The sequence below is a fragment of the Dama dama genome, chromosome 29 (assembly GCF_033118175.1).
Source record: "Dama dama isolate Ldn47 chromosome 29, ASM3311817v1, whole genome shotgun sequence".
Classification (NCBI taxonomy): Eukaryota; Metazoa; Chordata; class Mammalia; order Artiodactyla; family Cervidae; genus Dama; species Dama dama.
In genome coordinates this window covers 45,910,683-45,936,348 of record NC_083709.1, presented here as the reverse complement: position 1 = coordinate 45,936,348, position 25,666 = coordinate 45,910,683, and the positions used below count along the sequence as shown (strand labels likewise).

At 37.0% G+C, this 25,666-nt stretch overlaps 1 protein-coding gene across 2 annotated transcripts in view; it reads left to right on the top strand.

Annotated features, from left to right (window-relative positions):
* Positions 1–25,666, top strand: part of KDM4C (lysine demethylase 4C) — a 393,685-nt gene that overhangs the window by 158,399 nt on the left and 209,620 nt on the right. Inside the window, exon 9 of one of the 2 annotated variants that reach the window (XM_061132709.1) lies at positions 7,027–7,110. The exons of the other annotated variant lie outside the window; for it this stretch is intronic. Coding sequence (XP_060988692.1) covers positions 7,027–7,053 — 27 coding nt within the window. The 3' untranslated portion in view covers positions 7,054–7,110. Of the gene's footprint in view, positions 1–7,026; positions 7,111–25,666 lie in introns of those variants that run through there. 2 annotated transcript variants of the gene reach the window in all.

The window sequence follows — 25,666 nt, the reverse complement described above, 5'->3', positions numbered from 1 at the left end:
GCACAAGCTGGAATCAAGATTGCCTGGAGAAATATCAATAACCTCAGATATGCAGACAGTACCACCCTTATGGCAGAAAGTGAATAAGAACTAAAGAACCTCTTGATGAAAGTGAAAGAAGAGAGTGAAAAAGTTGGCTTAAAGCTCAATATTCAGAAAACAAAGCTCATGGCATCTGGTCCCATCACTTCATGGCAAATAGATGGAGAAACAGTGGAAACGGTTACATGCTTTATTTTTTGGGGTTCCAAAATCACTGCAGATGGTGGCTGCAGCCATGAAATTAAAAGACGCTTACTCTTTGGGAGAAAAGCTATGACCAACCTAGACAGCATATTAAAAAGCAGAGACGTTACTTTGCCAACAGTGGTCCATCTAGTCAAGGCTATGGTTTTTCCTGTAGTCACATATGGATGTGAGAGTTGGACTATAAAGAAAGCTGAGCACCGAAGAACTGATGTTTTTGAACTGTGGTGTTAGAGAAGACTCTTGAGAGTCCCTTGGACAGCAAGGAGATCCAACCAGTCCATCCTAAAGGAGATCAGTCCTGGGTGTTCATTGGAAGGACTGATGCTGAAGCTGAAACTCCAGTACTTTGACCCCCTGATGTGAAGAGCTGACTCATTTGAAAAGATCCTGATGCTGGGAAAGATTGAAGGCGGAAGGAGAAGGGGATGACAGAGGATGAGATGGTTGGATGGCATCACCGACTCAACAGACGGTAGTTTGAGTAAACTCCTGGAGTTGGTGATGGATAGGGAGGCCTGTAGTTCTGCAGTCCATGGGGTCGCAAAGAGTTGGATATGACTGAGTGACTGAGCTGGACTGAACTGAACTCATCACTTCATGGCAAATAGATGGGGAAACAATGGAAACAGTGAAAGAGTTTATTTTCTCTAACCTGCTTATTATCTTCTAATGTGGCTGTCTATTAGTTACATGGAGAGGTTTTAATCAGTGTTTAGAGCCTCCTCTGGGTGCTTCCCTGGTGGCTCAAAGGTTAAAGCATCTGCCTGCAATGCAGGAGACCCGGGTTCGATCCCTGAGTCGGGAAGATCCCCTGGAGAAGGAAATGGCAACCCACTCCAGTATTCTTGCCTGGAGAATCCCATGGAGGGAGGATCCTGGTAGGCTACAGTCCATGGGGTCACAAAGAGTCTGACAGGACTGAGTGACTTCACTCACTCACTCACTGGGTGTGTGAACTGTTTATTTGTATTTTTTTCAAGCTTGTCAGGAGATTGTAATATGTATCAGATCTGAGAGGGTAATATTTATCATTTCTGAGAGGGTAATATGTATCAGAACTGAGATGGTATTATGTATCAGATCTAAGAGGGTAATATGTATCAGATCTGAGAGGGTAATATCAGCTTTGAGAGGTAATAGTATCAGATCTGAGAGGATAATATGTATCAGATCCGGGAGGGTAATATATATCAGATCTGAGAGACACTGCTGTAAACACTCAGAATCATTTGCATTTGTGCCTGAGTTTTCATTTTGTTTTTATTGGTCTCTTCATCCCATAGTTGTTTCTTATTCATATAGCTTTGCTCATTATTAGGCTTCCGAATGTAATTTGGATTTCTTTTTACTCTGGGAGAGATGCTATATTTCCTTTATTCAGTTGAGTTTCAGTCTAGCACTATAAATTGAATTTCCATTTTTATGGTTACTTCTGAAAGGAAATAAAGTTACCTTATATTAATTGTATATCACCCTTTTTAATTTGTAGCTTTAAGAGTTACTAACTGCTTGCATTAAAACAAAAGTTTACTGTTTTGTGGTTTATGCAAAAATTGATTTTTTTCTGCCTAACGTATTTTATTAAAATTTTTCTTCCATTTTTCTTGATATTATTAATTTTAAACACTGTATAAATTTAAGGTATTCAGCATAATGATTTGATTTACATACATCATGAAATGCTTACCATAATAATTTTAGTGAACATCCATTACATCATGCAGATACAAAATTAAAGAAATAGACAAAAGAAAGTTTCTCCTCATGGTGAGAACTCTTAGGATTTACTCTTCAGATGTGTTGGCAGTGTTAGTTATATTTATCATGTTTCACATTACATACATAGTACTTACTTATCTTATAACTGGAAGTTTGTACTTTTTAATTACCTTCACCTAATTCCGCTTGCCTAAACCTCGGCTCTGGTAACCACAAATCTGATCTCTTCTTTTTCATGAGTTTGTTTCTGAAGTGTAACTGATCCATGGTGCTATGTTAATTCTTTTTGCACAGCATAGTCATTTAGTATTTCTATACATTTCAAAATGATAACCACAGTAAGTCTACATAAGATCAAAGATATTACATAATTTGATTTCTTTTTAATATGAATAACTTTGCAAAACTGCCTAAATTCTACAGGAATTATTAGGTAGCATTCATTAGTTTCAATTAACTCTTTAGCAGAGACAGCAGTAGTGATAATTCCTTGTGCCAGATATTTGATACATATGAAGAAAAGAATTATGCTCTGAGATATATATATATATATATATATATATAATAATATATATATAAATATATGTCATATATACTATATGTAATATAATATACAATATCATATAGATGTATATACAATTAGACCTTGTAGAAACATAAATGGTAATAATATGGAGATGATATATATGACTTCTATTTTTTTCATTCCCAACTTTTTTAGAATGAAGGAAAGGACTCAGTATGTTATAAACTGCTATTCTTTTTGGATTTTAAGATATTGTATTCAACTCTGGATTAATGGGATAAAGGGAAAGCAGAGGCATTTTATACTTTCATTCTCTCAATATATTACATTTCATTTAACATGCCATTCTCCAACAGGTTCTAGGTATGTTTGGCTTTTCATAGCCTAGAGGATTCACATTTCTTGATAGTTAACTTTGCAACTTCCAAGGCCACCTATATGCCTTTGAGCTATAAATAAAAAACCCACAGTGTACCCTGTTTTCTGGACTCAGAAGCCCAGTAGTAGTTCCTTGCAGCTACAATCTAATTGTTTATGTTCATTTTCTCATAGGTAGATTGATACAGCCTGTGACATTTGGGCAGCACTTATTGCATCTTGTTTGTTATTGGGAGTTGACTTTCTCAGAAACTGAGGAATGTCTTGGGAACTGGCATCAAGAATGCCTACATATGGTGGAGGCTGTTAAGTATTTCCTTTAACTAGAATTGACTAATTGACTATTTTAGCTGATAAACTGTGCAAAACTATGTGCAATCTATAGATCAGTATGATAGGATCGCAAGTTTTAAGTATAATGGCATTGAGAAAAATACTACATTGAGAATTTGACTGTTATTTACATATTTTAAATACATTTAAGTATAAAATAAGCATGCAGCACAGAGATATTTGAATTATCAAATAAAAGAAAAATCTGTGCAATTTACTTTAGTACTTTGTTAGTAAATTGGGTGTAAAATCATACTAGCAGTAACTAGCAATACTATGTAAAGACTTGTGTTATTAGTATACAGTTTATGAAAATTGACATGTTTTGTCAATTTCAGTGTATTTAGATGTCTTCTCCTCTTTGTTCCTTTTATTTTATTTTTTTAACGTGGGCAAACTTTTTTATAAAAATGTATTTATTTTTGGCCATGCTGGGTCTTCATTGCTATTCTCTAGTCGCGGCAAGTGGGGCTTGTTCTCTAGTTGCCAGGTGTGGGCTTCCTGGTGTGATGGCTTCTCTTGTTGGGGAGCATGGGCTCTAGGGCACGTGGGCTCAGTAACTGTGCCTTCCCGCCTCTAGAGCACAGGCTCAATAGTTGCGGCGTATGGGCCTATTTGCTCTGCAGCATGCGGGATCTTCCTGAACCAGGGACTGAACCCATTTCTCCTGCATTGGCAGGCAGATTCTTGACCACTGAACCACCAGAGAAGCCCTCTTTGTTCTTTAAATATTAGGAGCAGAATAATAAAAACTTTTAAAATTGGCCTTGCTTTGTCATTTAGCTCATAATTTAAGAAATACAGTAACTAGAGGTTATAAGAATGAATTTGAATTGGCTTAAAATATATTGCTGGTGACACATAAAGTGGTCTAATCTTTATGAAAGAAAAGTTACGAAAATGTCTGAAAAACTTTAAAAAGTTTGCATATCCCATGATCTGGTGTTTTACTTCTAAGAATTTTATCTAAGGAAATAGTTAACACATGCAGGATTTCATTTGTAAAGATGTTCAACTCATCTTTATTTGTAACAGTAAAATAAAACAGAAGCCTGACAGCACTATTGTGTGTAACAGTAGAGGATTGGTAACATAGATCAGGGTGCTGTTATGTAGGAGAATACAGTTGGCCCTCCCTATCTGTGGCTTCAGCATCCATGGATTCAACTAACTATGGGTCAAAAATATTTGGAAAAAGAATCCAGAAATTTCCAAAGGCAAAACTTGAATTTGCTGGGGCATTTACATTGTGTTAGGTATTATTAGTAATCTAGACATGGTTTAAACTATATAGGAGGATGTGTGTAAGTTAATATGCGAGTACTTTAAAAAAGATACCCCAATTTTAAAAAGGGACTTGCACTTCTGTGAATTTTGATACCTGTGGTGGTGGTGGAGGTGGGGTGGGGTTCCTGGCAGAAGAGAGTACATCTCTCCACTGAGAGATGACTGTACTGTGGAACTATTGTAAAAGAAGCACCAGATACAATATTATTCTAGTGACATAAGTGCGTTTGTAAAGGTGAATGGAAGAAAACCACATTAAGTGGTTATATAGTTCTCGCCAGGAATTTACTGTTTTCCTCATGGTATTTTTTGTCACTTTTCAGCATTACTTCGGTGAGTTTTAACTTTGCAGTTGGGGTAGGGAGGCCCAACACATATTTTTTAAAGGTTTTGCTTCTTGAGAAGATTAGTTCTTGGCATTTTTATGTGATTTTTTTTTTAACTAAATGGCTTAAGATATGACTATGATAATATGTAATGAAATTTAACACGTTATCTGAGCCGTTTTCATGATTAATTGATACTTTACTATTTTAGATGTTACAAAGTTCCTTGCCAACTTTTCTCTGTGAAATAGTTGGACTTAGCAATAGATCTTTTTTGTTCATTTCAGCACATTTTATGAATGGATATTTATTATGAAAAGCATCAAGCATCTTCCTTTCACCAAGACAACCAGAGAGTTCTCACTCAATTGAGCTGATGGCTTATAATAGTCTATTTATTTAATCACTTTTGCTTGCTCAGTAACTTTGACCCACAGTGGAGTAAAGGCTCTCCCAGCCTTTATTTTTTGAAGATAAAATTTGAAAGATTTCAACATGATTTATTCTGCTTTGACCTATGGTTTGAATTAACTTGGCTGTTTGCATTCATTTTTAAGAGAAACAGTTAATCCTTCCAAGGCAATAATCTAATCAGCTCCTTTGTTTTTCAGATTGCTCTGGAGACAGTCCTAAGCTGCCTAGATTACAAAGCTTTCTTTTATTAGAGTATGAAATACAAAATTGACTTTGATAGCTCATTTGGAAAACTGTATTTAAGAGAGTAACATTTTGTTTCAAATAAGTCTTACTGTACGATGTTATACAAACATTTCCCTGATTCATGCTGACCTTTTCCTGCTGGTCCTCAGGTATGTGAGGTTTGAGAGAACTAAGGATTTTTTTTTCCCCAAGTGCTGTTATGGAATTAATTCTGGGTGATAGTAGTAAATACACTGATTTTCCTAGTGTTCAACTATCTCATTGGGTGTCACATCACATACTTTCACATACTTTCAAGGAGCTGAGCAGGAATTCCTTGACTTGGATTCAGGTAAACTTTGGCTCAAGCATATTTGGAGATGACTTGCTGGTGTGTTTGCATGGCATTTGTGCTGCAGCCTTATCAAGTATGCCTCCTGGAAAGGAAGTGTGACCAGTTTGTAGTTAATGGCATGATCATGATGACTTTCAAAACTGGGAACTTGGAAAATTTTCAGCTTCCTTCTTTTTGATTTGTGAAATAGTTATAATCTTTTGGCTTTCCACATTTACCTTACCAGTCAGTAACAAGTCAGTAAACTCAGTTGTAGAGAAAAATACTGTTTTTATATCAAAGCGTCTCATAATTTGATGTATTAACTTTAATTTCCATGGCAAGTCATTAGCCTCGAATGGCATATATGGCTACATTTTTGCCTAAGGCAAAATTATTCTCAGTCTTTATGACCTGACTGAAAGAGCACATGACAGCCAGTTGCCTTTAGCTCAGGTTGGAAATATACCAGAGCTGCACCACCTCACCTCTCTCTGTACCTATTTTCTAGAGCCTTCTTTAGTTCTTTCAGAAATGGTGGTGTGAGTGCTGATAACTCCCTGTCTCTTGATTATGTGTTGACTGCTCATTCAAAGAATCACGTGCCACCTCATCTGTTTCTCTGAAACTCCATTTTTTTCCAAGTCAAAGGTTGGCAACCTATGACCTGCCAGTTTTGTGATGCACTTGTGTTGGAACACAGCCATGCTCATTTGTTTGTGTACTGGCTATGGCTGTTTTTGTATTACAAAAGACTTGAGCAGTGTGACCAAGATCATATGGTTTACAGAGCTTAAAATAATTACTACCTGGAATTTTTCAGAAAACGATGGCTGTCCCCTTCTCTGTGTGATCCCACTGGGTTCAAATCTTGCATATTCAGATGTTGTCTACATAGCTCAGGAAAAGAACCTGCTGGCCTGCTTTATGCTTATTGGTAGCAGGGCATGCATAGTGGTATCCTATTCATTGGCCTAAGAGCCCAGCTGGTGCTCTGTAATGCCCTGGGGCAGTGTTCCTTGTCTAGCCGCAGCCTTTCCCAGCACAGTCAGGCTTGGCTGTGTTTCTGAAAAGGTGTCTTAAGGGTCAGGCTGTTTTGAGGGACACTTCCTCACCATGAACTTTGCACTCTCACACTTGCTTAAGACAGACAAGGGACCTGCTGGCTTTGCTGACTCATTTTGCCTTGAGGCTGATCAGCATGAAGCATAACTCTTGTTTGTGATATTTTTCAGGCCTCAGCGTACAGAGGTAGAAAATAATGGCCTTGGCACAAGCCCTTTTATTTGTACTATCCTGCAAACACATGTGCAATTCTCCCTGGCACACAGCTGCTGAGGAAGATTATACTCCACCTGATGCCACCCGTCATCACCTTTGGTACTTGTTTCTATCATAAATCCTTTACTGTATTTTATAATAAACCTACCATTCACTTTCTTTACCAAATGAGTACTTGGAAGACTGAAGTCTGTGTCTTAGCTTTCATGGAGGTTTTTGCCATTTGCCTCTCCATTCAGCGTTGAAACCTTTCTTATGGGACTTTATTCCCTCCAAGCAAAAGAAGCTGCATTATGGCCCATTTAGAGATGGTCAAAACCGTATTGAAATTAGAGGAAACTTTTTTTCCTTGGTGGCAACAGCACCCGTGTGGCAGTGGTAGTTATGTCATCAAAGAATGTTTGTGGATGTTGCTCCCACCAGCATAATAAGAGATGAAACACAGAGACTGTTGATTCTCAAAAGGGTGTACCATTCCATTTTTCTGTGCACGGAGCCACTGTCCCCTCCTGGAAGGATGGTGTTTGCAGAGGATCCCTGTCATGCATGCCTCTGTATCCCAGTGTTCGGTCTCACAGACTTGGCGCTGTGGTGTGGTGGGTATTGTCTGAGAGATACACCTTTATTGTCTGTGCAGTGGAACCAGGAGTGGGCAGGGCCCCTGTTATGGAAGCGGCATTGTCATGCAAGGCAAGGTGATGACAGGGTGCTATGTGCTCATGTTTGCAGTCAGAGCTCGGCCTCCATGCTGGCTCCACGATTTATTAGCTACATTACTTTGTACAAACCACCTAGCCCTTCTCACTGTCACATTCATCTCCAGTAAAGTGTATACAATCAGCATATATGTTCATGGCGGCAATAATAAAAAATACTATCATCAGAAACTTACAGAATCCATATGCTCTGGGTCACAGAGATGTTGGATGGTGTAACTTTCAAGTATATCACTCATCCTAGGAAAAGAGAACAGTTGTAAACACACAAGCATTAGTGGCATTCAGCTAATCCTGATTTTGCAACCACCATTTGGGCCTTTGCTTTATCAAAGTAGCCATTTGGTTTCTTTTTACTTGTTTGTAGATTTTCTTTTCCTTGCAGGGCAAAGAATGGTTTTATCCATCTGGGTGTTTCCAAAACTGATTCATAATGCTGTCCTTACCCTGTTAGCTCCACAGTCTTGCCAGACGATTAACAATAACAACAAAATAACTACAAAAAACCAAATAAAAGTGTGTTTTTAGTAGAAATGAATTATTGTGACAGCAGTCAGGGACAAATAATAATATTGCTCTGAGTAAGAAATCATTATTTCTTTTCCTCATTGGTTCAGCTATAAAGTTTAGGATACATTTGCCTTCCTCCATGTGTAAGTTTATGATAACATTATGATCGTAGGAGAGAGGAAATGATAGGGGTTTAGTAGAAGGTTTTGATTTCCAAAGGGAAATCAGAGGATCCCTCTGATGCCTTGCTTTCAAAGCCTAGAGCCTGGAATAAAACATTTACAGTCATTCTCATACATTCTCTTCCCTTTCTTGAGGTATCCAGGAATGCAAAGACCAGATAAGTGAGCTTGATATAGTTCTACCCTAAAGTATTTCTCTAAGAGAAGAAAGTGAGACAAGAGCTGGGGAGCCCCAAGCTTTCTTCCTGGTTTTACAGTTCTTTAAAATATTCTCCAGTCTTAGACTGTTCCTCCTGATGGGGGCACAGACAGAGGACAGGGTGTCAGTTGCCTCTTCTTTCTTCAAAATGTTGGTCTGTTTGTTTGCATCATTGTCATTGTCCTTTGGATTTTGCCTATAATGTCTGTCAGGGGCTTTTGGAGAATATGTAGTGTATTGTTATTTTTGAACTTTTCCTTGCCTAATAAATGTTAAGTGTTGTGACTATAACTTGCCTGCGGTTACCATAGTATAGTTGAACCTGATGTCACATCTCTACTCTGAACAAGTTGAAAAAACCATTTGGTGGTTTTTTGTTTTTGTTTTTTTTTTTAAATACTGGTCAGATTTACCGAGGCTGTATGCAGCTGCTATCATTCTTTAGATTTGTTTCAATTTATGAGTTTCTATTATAGTTCATAAGACAAGCCCAAAGAGTGTATGTGATGTGTAATTTATAGCTATGATATGTTAATTCTATGAAATTGTAGTCAAGTTACGCTTTACGAATTATGATGGCACTTGTAAGTTGTTTACATGAAACAACAGGATAGATATGTGTCTTCCTTTGAATAGTAATAAAAAGAAACACCTGTCAACTTAATTTATCACCAGACATGTTCATATTTAAAGCCCTTTATAGTGAAATAAAAGCTTGACCTAAAGATTATGGTTACTGCAGACTTGACAGCAGCTGTGACTGTGGCATAAAATACTGAAAGGGCCTCACCTGCCGTAATAAAAGCTGGGTAGCTCATGTGAAAAGCTGTTACAGGAGGCGAATGTGCTTGGATAGAGAAACGGTTAAAGTAATCCTTCCAGTCGGAGATTTGAAAGGTCATCTGGTTCGAGTCCCAGGAAGTCCCCAGCAGGTCCAGAGCTGCCCCCTCCCCCCACCTCTCTGTTTCAGGGCAGAACCGCAGACCTGACATTCTCACAGATGCTCACAGTCTCATTCTACAACTTCTCTGAGGCAGTAGTAGGAAGAAAAACTGCCAGAGGTCTTTAAAGAGTTCCATAGGGTGAAAGTTAGCTTTAAGTTCACACTGACATGGATTTTCATGTACACAGGCGTTCTTCTGTCCCACACTTGAGTGCCTGCCTGGTGCCCAGCAGCACGGGAAGCAGGATGACGCAGGCGCCGTTCTCACGTAGCTTAGACTTGTGCACTGTTTCTTGTGCAGGATTTTGAGTATTACCTTACAAGTTTATCACCTGTATTTATTATTAATGACATACTAGGTCTAGCTATTGAAAATTTTCCATCTACTTTTCATAAGAGATAGAAGTGATTGTACAAACTGTCAGCAAAAAAATCCATAGTTTCTTTTTCTGTAAGAAATCACATTTTAACTATTATCAGAAAGAATGTAGCATTTATGGATAGCATAATTCATTGTTATTTCATTAACTGTCTTCTCATATCTTCTTATATCTTAAACTGTCACTTAAGTTAAAAGTTATGGTAGTGGTGTTCATGGTTAGAATTCAAACTTGCAGTTGTAATGTGCAAAGATTTGTGCCCCTCTCAAACCAAAATAAAAATAAAAACTAGTAACCTCTTTGGTGGTATTTAACATTGTTATTTTTTGTTATCTGTTCACTGCCATAGTTAGTTTTCCATGTAATTGCTTTTCCCACATAGAAATTGCCATCATTTTCTGCTTTTTCCCCTACTGGCCCATAGTGTTTGAAGGATGTTGTAGATGCAGTATTTGTGCAGTACTGAATGCATGCATTAATCAGAGAATATGAAATACTCATTCCCTCAAGTTCATTTTATAAATCATTATAAATCATAACCAACCTACTGGCTAGGTTTTGTTTGCTAATATTCATTTAGTTATATATTTATGTCTGTGTGGTGGGGAACTGTGGAGTCATGGTGGGTACATGATAAGCACAGGTAGCTCCATGGGGTATGATTTTGAAGAAAATGAAATAAATTGATGAAGACAAGAATAGGACTGATGGTGATTAAATGTCTTGTACCCAGTAAACACTCAGCTGAACCTGCCTCAGCTGTCTCTGAATTAGAGGCCTTTACGTCACAGCATGAGCTCCTTTCCTATCGCACTGTTTGCTCTAGTTAGCAGTGTTACCCACCAGACTTCATTCTAAGCCTGATTGCAGCAAAACCCATCTAGTGATGCCAGGTTGTGGTGAAGAGAAGTGTAACATTTACTGCAGAGTGCCAAGTCAGGAGTCCAGGTGGCTAATGCTCAAAAAGCCAGAACTCCCCCATTGATTTCAGGGCAAGTTTCTTAAAGACAGGGTGAGAGAAGGGGAATGTGAGCTGTGTGATCAACTTGTGGACATTCTTCTGACTGGTTGGTGGTCAACATCACCAACATTCTAGTTCCAGCTGGTCTGGAGTCTATGTGCCTGTGGGCAGCATACAGTTAACCTCTTCTGGTAGGGGTTTCAGTATCTGCAAAACAACTCAAAGGATATGGCTACAAATGTTATCTGTAGTTCTTGAGGAGGAACTAAATGTCTTTAAATTTGTGTAATGGCTAAACTATTATTGTCTTACTTGACTGTTTTCCTTTCCACATTTTTCTCACTTCTCTAATTTATTCTTTGGAACTTGGGAAAGACCTGGGAGCTAAAGTGTTTGTACAAACAAGAGACAGGTGGAGAATGGAATGTCATGGGAGTGAGGGTGTGGTGGTGGAGGGGTGGAGCAGTGGGGGGTGGATAGGGGAGGTCTGTCCCAGAAAATCTCGAGTCCTGCACAGTTAGAGCAGTAAAGTAAAATTTGTATCTAATGAATTTGAAGATCAGATGTTGATAACCCATTCAGTTTTCTAGTTTCAGAAATACAAACTGACCTTTAAATACCAAACCTATTAAAGTTCAGATGATTTAAGGATAATTGAGATTTTTCAACTTTAGTAGTAATCACGTAGAAGAGGTGTGGTTTCTTTTTAAAACAAAGTATGTACAGTTATCACTTTAATTGGTCTGATTTTATTAAAGGAAAAAGATGTACTATAAATGCTTTTAGCATTTACATTTTTGCATAATAAATCTTTGATATCATGAGAGATTGAGTAAAATGATTATTTCTTTATTCCATTAAAGGGGAAAAAAAAAAGGACATCAACTTAAACAACTACCTCAGCCCTGATGTAGTTTTATTTCTATTTCAGTGAATCCTCTGGGCATTAGCATGGTACTATGTACACAGCAATGGATAATGTGAAAATTTTAATATTTCTGTTTCTTCTTAAAATCTGGTGTAAAATTTTCATTACTAAAAACGAGAAAGAGCTCAGCATCAAGATTCAGTTACTTACATTTTCCTAATTCACTGTACATATAAGAGACTTGCAGAGCTAAATCGTGAAATCCCAGACCTCTTATATATTTTACAGGATACTTCAAGTAGCCTTTAATAGACACTAGCATTGTCTTCCATTGTCTTCATAGCAATGTTTTCCTAGCATTGTCTTGAAATTAATTAGTAATGGTGTGTGGAACCAGGCTGTTTCGGTTTGAATCTTGACTTCACTAAAGACATTGGGCAGACTAAACTGTGTGTTGGTTTTCTCATTAGTTAAGTGGGCAAGGGTGGAATTATTAAATGTAATGTGCTTGGAACAGTGCCTGGCACTCTGCAAGTGCCAAATAAGTAAATAAATGTAGACAAATGCTTTTTTTTTTAAGTGTTAATTTATTGTTGAAAATATATCTAAAGACACATTTTTTCTTTCAGTTTATTAATTCATGCAAAAAGTATTTATTGACTTCTGCCCCCTCAATCCCTTGGTTGAAAGGCGCAGTTTTAAGCAAGATAAACATGATCTTTGTCCTCTTACAAATAAGACTTAGAGACTGACTTTTATAAAATAATTGCACAACTAATTACTTAATTATGATGTCATTTGTGTCACATATTCAGGGTGTGGAGTTATTTTGTAGTAGGGGGAACTGACCTAGTCTGTGTGCAATTAAGGTGAAATAGGAAGAATATTGCCTAGGTGAGTATGCTTGGTTATAGCTGGAGAATGAGACTGTTTATAGTATGGGCAGCAGTTCATGGGGAGATTCATAGTGTAACATAGGAATAACAGTAAGAGCAAAATGATAAAACCAGAGTTGATGAAAGTGTGTTCATTGCATCTTAAATTCATAAGATCTGCTTTTGCCCCTGTTAGGTGCCATGTTGTCTGTTCTCCTGCACATGCTTCCAGAGCTGCATCCTCTTTTCTGCCTCTCAGTCTTTCTTGCTGGCTCAAGACTTCCCCCTCCCCCAGGCAGAATCTGTACATTCTTCTGTTTCATGGTGCTGCCATCATCCTCTTGTTTCCTTTCTTCGTCCGTCCTACTGATTCTTGCTCTCACTTTTTCAGCTGTTCCTAGGTCAGCTACTTACTCCTCAGTGCAAAAGAGTATTTGAATGTTTGAAAAATGGGTAAAAAGAAGCTTCTTTTGCAAACTGTTGGAGCTAATAATATAGACTCTTTGGACACCAAGAACACAAATCTGATGGTTTTTTATTGACTGAGGAAGTCTTAGTTTTTACTTATGACCTAAGAAATACTCTAGTTCAGAATTTTCTTTTTCCCCCTTGGTCATTGAAGGACTAGCTGCATTATTCTTGCAGCTATTATATATATATATATAAAATATATATAAGGACTGCTTGCATTATTCTTCTAAACGGGTTTTTTTTTTTTTTTTTAATATCTATCTACATTTATGGGGCTTCCTTGGTGGCTCAGTGGTAAAGAAACCTCCTGCCAGCGCAGGAGATGTGGGTTCAATCCCTGAATCATTCCCCTGGAGAAGGAAGTGGCAACCCACTCCAGTATTTTTGTCTGGAAAATCCCATGGAGAGAGGAGCCTGGCAGGCTACAGTCCATGGGGTTGCAAAAGAGTCAAATACAACTTAGCAGCTGAACAACAACAATCCACATTTTTTAATCTTTTGATCTTTGTTTCTCGAATGACAAATCTTAGAAAAATGGGAATTTTTAAGAGACTTCTTTATATGGTTTGTTTCTCCATTACTGCATCTTAGGAGTTATTTTAATGAGTAATTATTAATAGGAAATAATAGGAAATAAAAGAGAAAGGTGGTTCTGGCTGTGTAAGCATAGGAATGTGTGAACTTCAATAAAACCAATTTGCAGGAAAATATCTAAAACCACATACCAGTTTTATGTTTCTTTTTTGGTGGGGGTGGGGAGGATGGAGGTGAAGAAATGAAAAACCAAGAGTCTAAAGGGACAGAGTACCATAGCTTCTCTAGTTGGAGTTTGTAAACAGGAAATAGGTTGAATTTAGGTAATCCAAGTATGAGAGTAAAAAGGCATCCACACTAGGCTTTTAATCTGCCAGCTTTGAGATCTTCATGGGTTTTAAAGTCTTTAAAGTATGTGCTAAAATAGCCATACTTCAAAGAGCAGTAAGGCAAATTGTATAATCGTCATTCCAAAAGTTGGAATGATGGTGTAGGCATACATAGTATAATTTAGTTACAATGTGTGATACTGTTCCTACTATATAAACATATTAACTTATTCTTTCCTACCTATCTATATACTCAACCAAGTTTTAGTTGAAAAGGAAACCATCTTGTACCACTGCTGGTAGTTGACAATAGCTCTTTGGTGGTAGTTTTTATCCTGCAGTAGAAATTATCCTTGAACTGAAAATAAAGTCCACAATGCAGTGTCCAGTCATTCAGTCAGTTCAGTTCAGTTCAGTCGCTCAGTCATGTCTGACTCTTTGCGACCCCATGAATCACAGCACGCCAGGCCTCCCTGTCCATCACAAACTCCCGGAATTTACTCAAACACAGTCATTAAACACTATCATATTTGTGAAGAGCCTCTTCCAACCAGTTTTACATTTATTAACAGATATGTTTTATAGCTGAACTCTGGAAAAGTGAGGGTAATTGATGACTAAGTGTTATTTATCTCTAGAAAACAGGTGTACTACTCAGGTTTCTCCAGAGCCAACAGGATACATATGTAAAGAAATTTATTTTAAGCAATTGGTTCCAATTAATGGAGCTGAAGTGTCCCAGGATCTGTAGTCAGCAATCTGGACACCCAGGAAGAGCTGATATTTTTGTTCTAGTGCAGAGGTAGTACAAAACCCTTGTCCCAACTCAGTCAGGCAAGCCCAGTTCTATTCAGGCTTTCCACTGATTGGACTAAGCCTGCCCACATTAGGGACAGTAGTCTGCTTTATTCATTGTACTGATTCAGATGGTCATTTTGTCATAGAAACACCCTCACAGACACACCCAGAATAATGTTTGACCAAATATCTGGGTATCCCATGGCGAAATCAAGTTGACACATGAAGGCAACTATCACAAAAAATTTTGGTTTAACGTTTAAAATCAGTTTAATTCAACACATTAACAGAATAAAAGAGAAAAACTTCTGTCTTTTAAAAGAGAAAATATTATTTTACAAAATATTATTTTACCAAATATAGAAAAAGCAACACTTATTTCAGATAAAAATGCTCAGAGAGGGAACTTTGTCAATAAAATAAGTGTAAGAAACCTATAGTGAATATCAAACAGCGTGGTGAAATATTAAACAGTTCCTCCCTAAGATTTGATGCAAAGTGAGAGCTTTCATTCTTACCACTGCTGTTTATTACTTCACTGAAGACTCTGGCCACTGAAGTAAGTCAAGAAAAAGAAGTCAGGGGCATGAAGAATAGAAAAGAAGTAAAACTTTGTAGATGATTATTTATGAAAAATATATCTACATGAAGATCTAGATATTCTTCAATAGAAGAGAAGAGAGAACCAAAAATATACCCACACTTACATGGCATTTAATTTTTGTCAATGGAACCAAAGTGATCCAGTGGGGGAGAAAAGGAGTCTTCTATATTTGTGGGGGAAAAAAATGAACCTTGAACCCCACCACATAAAAATGCTAATTCAAGATGGATCCTAAACCTGAAAGAGAAGACTGAAATATGAAGCATTTGGAAGAAAGTACAGGAGAATATCTTTATAACTTGGAGATAGCAAAAGGTTTCTTAAGTCATAGAAAGCAATGATTATAAAAGACAAATATTGGTGAGTTCAGTTCAGTTCAGTCCCTCAGTCGTGTCCGACTCTTTGCTACCCCATGAATCGCAGCACGCCAGGCCTCCCTGTTCATCACCAACTCCCAGAGTCCACCTAAACCCATGTCCATCCAGTCGGTGATGCCATCCAGCCATCTCATCCTCTGTCATCCCCTTCTCCTCCTGCCCCCAATCCTTCCCAGCATCAGGGTCTTTTCCAATGAGTCAACTCTTCGCATGAGGTGGCCAAAGTACTGGAGTTTCAGCTTCAGCATCAGTCCTTCCAGTGAACACCCAGGACTGATCTCCTTTAGGAGGGACTGGTTGGATCTCCTTGCAGTCCAAGGGACTCTCAAGAGTCTTCTCCAACACCCCAGTTCAAAAGCATCAATTCATCAGTGCACAGCTTTCTTTATAGTCCAACTCTCACATCCATACATGACCACTGGAAAAACCAGAGCCTTGACTAGACGGACCTTTGTTGGCAAAGTAATGTCTCTGCTTTTAAATATGCTATCTAGGTTGGTCATCACTTTCCTTCCAAGGAGTAAGCGTCTTTTAATTTCATGACTGCAGTCACCATCTGCAGTGATTTTGGAGCCCCCCAAAATAAAGTCTGACACTGTTTCCACTGTTTCCCCATCTATTTCCCGTGAAGTGATGGGACCGGATGCCATGATCTTAGTTTTCTGGATGTTGAGCTTTAAGCCAACTTTTTCACTCTCCTCTTTCACTTTCATCAAGAGGCTCTTTAGCTCCTCTTCACTTTCTGCCATAAGGGTGGTATCGTCTGCATATCTGAGGTTATTGATATTTCTCCAGGCAATCTTGATTCCAGCTTGTGCTTCATCCAGCCCAGTGTTTCTCATGATGTACTCTGCATATAAGTTAAATAAGCAGGGTGACAATATACAGCCTTAACATGCTCCTTTTCCTTTTTGGAACCAGTCTGTTGTTCCATGTCCAGTTCTAACTGTTGCTTCCTGACCTGCATACAGGTTTCTCAAGAGATAGGTCAGATGATCTGGTACTCCCATCTCTTTAAGAATTTTCCACAGTTTATTGTGATCCACACAGTCAAAGGCTTTTGATGAGTTAGACTTCATTAAAGTTAAAAATCTCCACTCAGTAAAAGACATTAAAAAGACACCAATTAGGGGAAACATATATATGTTGCAAAACATATATCTGAAAAGTGACTGGTGTCTGGGATATATAAAGAACTGGGACAACTCAAAACAAAACTATCTCAATAAAGAGTGGGCCAAAAATGTAACAGACTCTTGGCGAAGGGAAGATATATAAAATTAAAGCACATGCATCATGAATGTACAGTTAGTTGTTCCCAGTTTTGCTCCTCATAGGAGCTAGGCTGCAACACTGTTAAAGGACAGGAGGAGGGAATGGTTGTGTAGGGAAGCTTTGTGCCCCAGTGCTCCTCAGGCCGGGCCTGCTGCTGCTGCTGAAGTCTTTTCTGCCTTGTAATCTCTGCACGTCTCCTTAATATCAGAACCAAATCAGAACTCTTTTGGCATAGGACAGCTCCATACAGGGAAGCAATCAGAAGGACTGGGATGGTGGGGAGCATCAGTGCTCTGTATTCCGTAGTCTACATAGAGTCTGTTTTTAGGAGCACTGATATGGATGACAAAAGGATAGAGGCTAAAGTCATCATTCTATCACTTATATTAATTCATGACCTTTGGCAGATTATTGATTCTCTGTATCTTACATTAGTAAAATAGGGATATTAATAGTTTCTCATAGGGCTGTGAAGATGGAGTAAGATAATACAAGCACTGATGCAGTGAGAAAATGCTTTGCATTTAGCAGTATGCCTGGCACATAGTAAGCACATAGTGAGAGACGTTTGCTATTATAACCATCAACTTGAATTCTTTTCAATGATAATCAATTAAAACCTTAAAAAAAAAAAACAAAAAACTGGTATTAAAGATAGGTTCCCTATCCTCTGTCTTACACTTAAGAACTTAGGAGACTAGACAAATGAAAAGAATACCACAAGTAAGTTGCCCTTGGACACAGAAAGCCATGTGTACCATTGCTGTATTTAATGGATCATGCTCTTGGTGAGACGGTTCTCCCTGCTGGATCCCCTGTAGGAACTTCATGCTGTATTCAGTCAGACCTTCTCAGGGTCAGGACCTCTGGTCTGTGATTGACAAGATTCTTGGATGTTGCTATTTGCCAAGTGATAATTAAGTCAAACTGTTTCATTAAAAATATAAAAAGAAAGTAGTTGAATATTAAAAAAGAAAGAAAGGAAAAAAATTACACATTTACTTTGAACTGCTGGAAGAAGTCAAGAGTAAAATTTCTTTTTTAAATTTGGTATTCCAGTAACCTTTGCAGTTCAATACCAATAAATTAGTATTATCTTTTGACATATGTCATTCATTTTCAGGCAGTTAGAAATTTTATATCTTTATGATTACAGGCTGCCTTATTTCTGATGTTTTATTATTAGATCTTTATTTTATTATTTATCTTTACTATTAGATCTGAGTATTAAAGTGAGATTTTATTTTAGACTAGGCTTTTAAAATAACATATTTTACATTGGGTTTTTTAAATTTTACATTGGTCCCGGAACATTGGAATATGTAACTTCTGTTGGTTTAACAATACTTAATTGCTATTTTGGTGTTTCTTGATGTTATGGAGACAGAAATATATTTATACAAGTATAAACTTTTCCTGTTGAAGGCTCTTTTGCGAATTGTGACTGGCGTTTACAATCTTAACTGGTTTTGATAGCCATGTGGATTCAAGTCTCCTGATTAAAAACATGGGGCTAATTTATCTGTTTATCCCTTAGGCCTGATATTCTAAACATGCTGATTGACCTTAATTGTTTTGAATATACGTAAAAGTGGAAATATGAACTAGTCCTCTCCTTTGGCAAGTTCTTATATATATATAATGTTCTGTACTAATTTTCTTGTTAATTTGAATTTTATGATTTGTTTCTGGCTCATAGCATATGTCTGTCTTAGCTGATAACCCATTTCATTTCATTCTGACTGTAAAATCATTTTCTTGTAAGTCAAGTTCAATCTTTAATGCTCTGGTTTCAACTGTAGATACATTTCCAGTAACAATCTAGAAAAGAAAATTAAAAAATTTTTCCTATGCTCATAAGTAATTTTTACTTTTCTTCTGAGTGTATCATGTATTTAGTTAAGTGTATACATTCTGTCTTAAGATAGTCTCAATGAGTCAACATTCTCAAAGTTACAGCCTTCCACCTCGTTTTGGTGCAGAAAGAAAAATAGACTGCCTCCTTGATGTGTATCTCTAGATAGCTGTCTGATTCTTCTTACCACACTTTCTTCTATCTGGTTCTTCTATCACACTTGACTTACTTCTGAGGCTTTTGTTTTCCATGTTGTGACATAGACGACTGTTGGCTTTTCTAGGCTAATGGACTAGGACCAAGTCCTGGGAATGAGTCCTCTTGGCCTACCTGCGTCACATGCCCATCCCTGACCTAGTCACTGTTGTCTTTGGAATGAGATGTTTGATTGGCTAGTCCAGCCTCACCTAAACCACAAGGCCTGGGCCTGGGGGAGAATTGTTTTCAGAATTCTTTTTAGTCAGCATCCTAGTGAAGAAAAGTCTTAGGAGTGCATCATGTAATAAAAGTATAGTGGTTTAATTCTGCTATATCAATTTCAACAAAATATTTTGAACAAACTAATAAATAGTAAGTTATAAATAAAAACAGTCCTATTCAGTTCCACAAAACTTAACCAATGGTGAGAATTGCAAACTTTTTCCAGATTTCTGCCCTCCCTCATGTAGCTGCTTATTTATGAAGTTTGGTCACTTTAGTCATACCTCTTTGCTCATATTAGACATCAGAATGTTTGTAGAATGAATGGTGTCATAGCTTGTTATTCTGATGTTATTGCAGGAACACAAGCATTGGATTGAGAATAGATGTAATTTAATATTTGATTAAAGGACTGGGCCTTCTGTTAGTTTTCTTTTCCATATATGTTTCACAGGGAGGGAAAGTAAAAACCTGTGGTGGGATTGGCTTCATGATTTTGCACTTGAAAGGGAAATCTTGCCAGTTACAATCTTGTGTCCAACTCTGTGGAACTCCATAGATGGCAGCCCACCAGGCTCCTCTGTCCCTGGGATTCTCCAGGCAAGAATACTGGAGTGGGTTGCCATTTCCTTCCCCAATGCATGAATGCATGCTAAGTCACTTCAGTTATGTCCAACTTTGCATGACCCCATGGACAGCAGCCCACCAGGCTCCTCTGTCCATGGAATTCTCTAGGCAAGAATACTGGAATGGGTTGCCATTTCCTTCTCCCCACATACAGATGAGTAATCTTTATTCTGATTATTGTGTAAGTTGTATAAGTACGTGATGGGGGCTGTTTTTCTTTGGCACAAGAAACATGGTTGGATGGAAGTGTTTTAAAGTGGTCTTGATTAGTTGGCAGGATTTGAGGCTGATATTGGCTATATTTATGATTACTTTCTGGATTCAGTCCAGTTTGAATTTAAATACATTAAAGTGTATGTGAATGTGAGGGAATGTAGATCATTAAAATTGCATTTATTATGTAGCCTTTTTTTTTAAAATGTTTATACTGATTAATGAGTTTCTTTAGAGTAAAAATAGAGCATATCCTACCCAATCACTTACTAGATTTTATCAGTGGACCCATTGCCCTTGGGGTACTATAGGACTTCTCTTGTCCAGAGCTTTTTAATGATTGTTACAACAAATGATAGTTGTACATTTTATTTGTAATAACTAAATTCTTAGCAAGTGGATATGAATTTAGAAATCTAAGTTGTAATTTGTACCTATGTGTCATTTGCTGGAGGAAAAAAAAAAAACATTCCTTAATGTTTGTGACATGTTTCCATTAATTAAAGCAGAATCCCCATATTTGCCATTGAAAGACTTTGAGGTCTTCTAATCAAAGGTTCTACATAGTGAAAGTTGGGCTTCCCTTGTGGCTCAACTGGTAAAAAAAAAATCTGCCTGCAATGCGAGAAACCTGGGTTTGATCCATGGGTTGGGAAGATCCCCTGGAGAAGGGAAAGGCTACACACTCCAGTATTCTGGCCTAGAGAATTCCATGAATTGTATAGTCCATGGGGTCTTCTAATCAAAGGTTTTGCATAAAGATCAAGTAACTCTGTTTTTAAATAAATTATGTAAATATAAATAAAGCAAGTAAACAATTCAGATATAGTAAGGTCAACATTAGATTGCATTTTCATTTTCATCTTACTTTGCAGGCAACATTCTAGTGTTTCATAGTAATTCAGTTAGTATTTATGGAGCACGTGCTATGTGTTGGTAAAACAGATCTGAGCCCTGTCGTCACAGAATGTAGGTTCTAGGGCGGGAAATAGACATTAACCAAGTAGACATATAAACATATGACTAAAATTTTTATAAGTGACCTGAAAGAAAAGAACTAGGTGCTCTGGATGAAACACTTTTGGTTTGGATAAATATAGAGAGATCAAGAGTTGAGAGAGAGAGATTGCCTCTTAAGAAAGGGATTCCTCTGTGGATATTTCCACTCCAAGTATAGGGATTTTAGTCCAAGCAGGCTTCTCATGCCATGCCCACTTCTAGTTGTACTGACCACCTCCATCCCCACAGCTGTCCCCAAATCAGATCGAAGGAACTGGGTCTGTCTCTCACGTGTGTATGTACATTATATGTAGATAAACCATATATGTTACATATGTAATCACATATAACCTGTTTTATCCACCTATAGGGTGTACTTTCCCGTGTCTCTAAATGCTCTCCCATAAGTTATACCATGAGTTTTTAAAGCAATACCCTATTGTTTCTAGAAATTTTTTTTACATTTTTTTAGATCTTTGATAAACACTGCTGAGATGAACATTCTCAAATATAAGCTAGTACTTTAAGTAATAACTTATTTTCTTAGAATAATTTCCCAGTTGTTAATTTACTGGCACAGATTATTCATATTTTAAAAGGTTTATTACATATTTAAAAGTTCTGTGTTGCTAAGTTTTTGGCTTGATTTATTCTTAACATGTCACAGATTGATTTAATGCAGCCTTATTTTTGCTATTTTGAGTTTAAAGTCAAGCAACTAATAGTAACAGTCACGGAAGTTAGTTCTGCATGTTGGATCCTTGTTGGCCTTAAACTGATTTAAATCCTGTTTTCCCCATCTTAATTTCTTAGGATAATAATGAATCCTCTTACAGGAAATGTTTTTCCATTGATTTCCCTATTTATGGATTTCTAAATTTGGCCAGAGAGAAATTGAAGACATACTTAAAAAATGCATGGTGTATTTTTCTATCTTCTATTTGTTTTTCTACTGGTTCATATAGAATATATATCTATCTTTTCCCCTTGCTTTAAATCATTTCTAAAATTAATAACAGAGAAAAGATAGTAGCCATGCCAGACATATTCTCACACTTGAGTGGGAATGCAGGAATTGCCAGACAAAATGAATCTGAGATGCTGCATTATTTACTTATAGTGCTGTGGGGTTTTCCAAGGAAGTGTTGCTGAAAAGCTATCTGTTGTTAATCAATTCAAAAACTTATTTCCTCAAAATTGTTTTTCTTTTATTATGTAATGTTAAATTTCTGACCATATTGTTAGTATTAGAAAGCCTGAAATAAATTATACTTCTTCCTAAAGGCACTGATTTTTTGATCTAGTTAGTTTTCATCCGGTTGTCTCTTGTTTTAGAAATAGTGCCAGAGGATTTTTTATGTGGCAAGAGATGTGTGATCAGATTGCCATGAGTGTGGGATACTGTTTATGACAGGACTGTTAAATAAATAAAGGTTTTATTTTTTCCTAAAAATAGCTTAAAAATTCAGTATGCCATATAAGATTTAAAATATGGTAACCTAGGATTTATTTGAAAAATAGCAAGTTATTTTTGTTTCTACCAAGTAAGAGCACCCTTAATATATATAGTCAGCTCTCTAAATCCTTGGGTTCTACATCTGTGGGTTCAACCAACTGTGAATTGAAAAGATTAGGAAAAAAAATTCTATAAGTTTTTTTCTTGGCAACTATTTATATAGCATTTATATTATATTTATAACTATTTCTAGAGCATCTACATTGTTTTAGGTATTATAAGTAATGTACAGATAATTTAAACTGTGTGGGAAGATGTGCATAGGTTATGTGCAAATACTACCGCATTTTATACCAGGGACTTAAGCATCTATACATTTTGGTATCTGAGGGCAGTCCTGGAACCAGACCACCAAGGATACTGAGGGACGATGAAACTCTACATTGCTTCCGTTCTGGGGATTTCGTTATGCATACATGGCTGTTTCATTGATATTTTTCCTAATTTGCTCCTGTCTTTCCCTTTTAGAAAAATGATATTACTTTTGAAATCATATTTCCTACATTGGTATTATTGTTTGAACTGTACAAAAAAAATGATGATAGAGGTTGTTGCCTTCATCTCCAGTTCCTCAAAAGTGAAGAGGTGAACATCTCTAGCATTAGTCAGATGCTTTTTTACCATGGCCAGTAGTCTATCATGAAACCTGGGAAATGGCTAATTTCACATTCAGCCCCTTGAATTAGTCAGTGTGTTCCTGTGAGCTTAGTGGTTGCTCAGTGATTGGGAAGTTGAAAATACCAGAGATGATGGTTGGTAGGATATTGAATCTTGAATCACTTGAAACTTTTTTCCCCACTCACTGTCCTTGTGACTGGCCTCCCTGGTGGTGCTAGTGGTAAAGAATCTGCCTGCCAGTGCAGGAGATGTAAGAGATGTAGGTTTGATCCCTGGGTCAGGAAGATCCCCTGGAGGAAGTAGTGGCAACCCACTCCAGTATTCTCACCTGGAAAATCCCATGGACAGACGAGCCTCCTGGGTGACAGTCCATTGGGTCACAAAGAGTTGGACATGGCTGAAGTGACTTAGCACTCATGCATACTTATGACATCTTTCAAGTAACGTAGTGTTTTTGTGCCTCAGTTTTTCATGTATGAATTGTGATAATGATTGGAGTGGAAGATTTATTTCCTAAGGTTCATTCCAGGTGCTGGGTAAACTTCTAATTGTGTCCAATTAATCATTAAAAATATTTGAAATATTCAAAAGTCAGTGTATCTGAACATCATAGAAGGATTATCTGTTTTATACTTCCATGTCATTTCTGTCAGCTCTCTCACATATGATTTTACAGACTCTTAGGAGCAAATCTTTATATTCATAAAATACTTAGATCCCTAAGACTTTGAAGAGCCCTATTTTTATCTCATCTTGCCCACGTTTATCTCCCATATAAAGTGTGACATACAACGCATGAATTCAGAACAAAGTAATTTCATCTCTTTCCCGATACTAAAGAGTTCAGTTTCATGCTGTGTTTTACATAGCACAGTGAAAGGTGGATTGTTTAATATCTGCAACTCTGCACTTCCTTAACCTTTCTATGAGAATACTTAGGTAAGTGTTGAGAAACAGAGATTCTAAAAATAATTCCTACAGAATTTTTGAGAGACCCCTGGAGCAAGCTATTTGAATCCATTTCCCTTCTTTCTATATAGTTTTTCTTTGTTTGAGCAGTGTTCCCATGGGTCAGAAAGATAGAGTTTCTAGCCCCATACTTTAGATTGCTTTATAATTGCCTTACTTTATAAGGGAGACATATCCTGGCATGGTGAAGCCTGAAAATATTCAGAAGAAATGAATCTGAACCTATTAAAAGCAGATGGAGAAGAGGAAACGTATTTAGGAAAGTTGTTAGCTAGACTGGATATACTGTATCAACACAGCATGATGTCATGCATAAAAGCAAAAATAATGGGACCCAGGCATTTGTTCTCAACTGTAATTTCAACTTGGTTATGGGTCATAGAAAAAGAAGTTTAGAGTGGAAAAATATGGCCCACATTTAAATTAAAAACCATTTAAAATGTGTTAAATATGGTTTGGTTTTGAATATCCACAGTAGATTGGTTAAGAGTATGGGAGTTTTTCTAGATTGGAATCTGGTAAGCATCATAGTACTTGTTAGTAGTTTGACATTGGGCACATTGAATGCTCTGAGCCTCTGTTTCCTCATATATTTATAAAAGATTATTTTTTCAAAAAATATTTTTAGGTGCCTCTAATCCTCTTGGTACCTGGAATGTACTTCTTGGAAAGACACAATGTATATTTTCATGATTTAAAATAGACTGGAAGAGGAAGGTCAGATATGGCAAAGGTATCTGAAACAGTTCACAATAATGATTTATTAAAATGAGAATAAGAAATTCAGTTCTGGTATCCTACTTTCTTACTATTGACTCTGATTATCTTTTTGGCCTTTAAGGGTATTTTAGAGCTACTTTCTTTGCTATGTCCATGAAAACAGAACATTTAGACTTTTTCTCTGGGTGTGTATCCTAGGATTCCCAGAGCCCCTAAGTGTTCTGTACAGTTTGACAAAATCAGAATTCTGGGAACTCTGCAGACCAGTCTGGGGAAAACAAGGAATGTTCAGGTCTCCTGCAGCACTTGCTTCATTGATGGATATAAGGACAAAGGAAATGACCTTTGTACTCTTTTTATACTGGGTTTGCTGATTAATATTGATCTCAAAGTTATTTCTTTTCTCTCCCTTCTCAGTCAGTATAAATGTAATTATATAGTTTACTTTTCATGTGATCTGGTGAAATGGCCTATTACTTGTCTTTGACTAATATTAAATGAAATGTTACTCAGAAAATCAAAATCAAAGTGCTGTTCAAATATTACTTTTATCTTAATTCTAAATATTTAAAAACTTTCTTTTATTGAAATAATAAATTATAAAGTAATTCTAATAATTTTCTCACAAAATTATT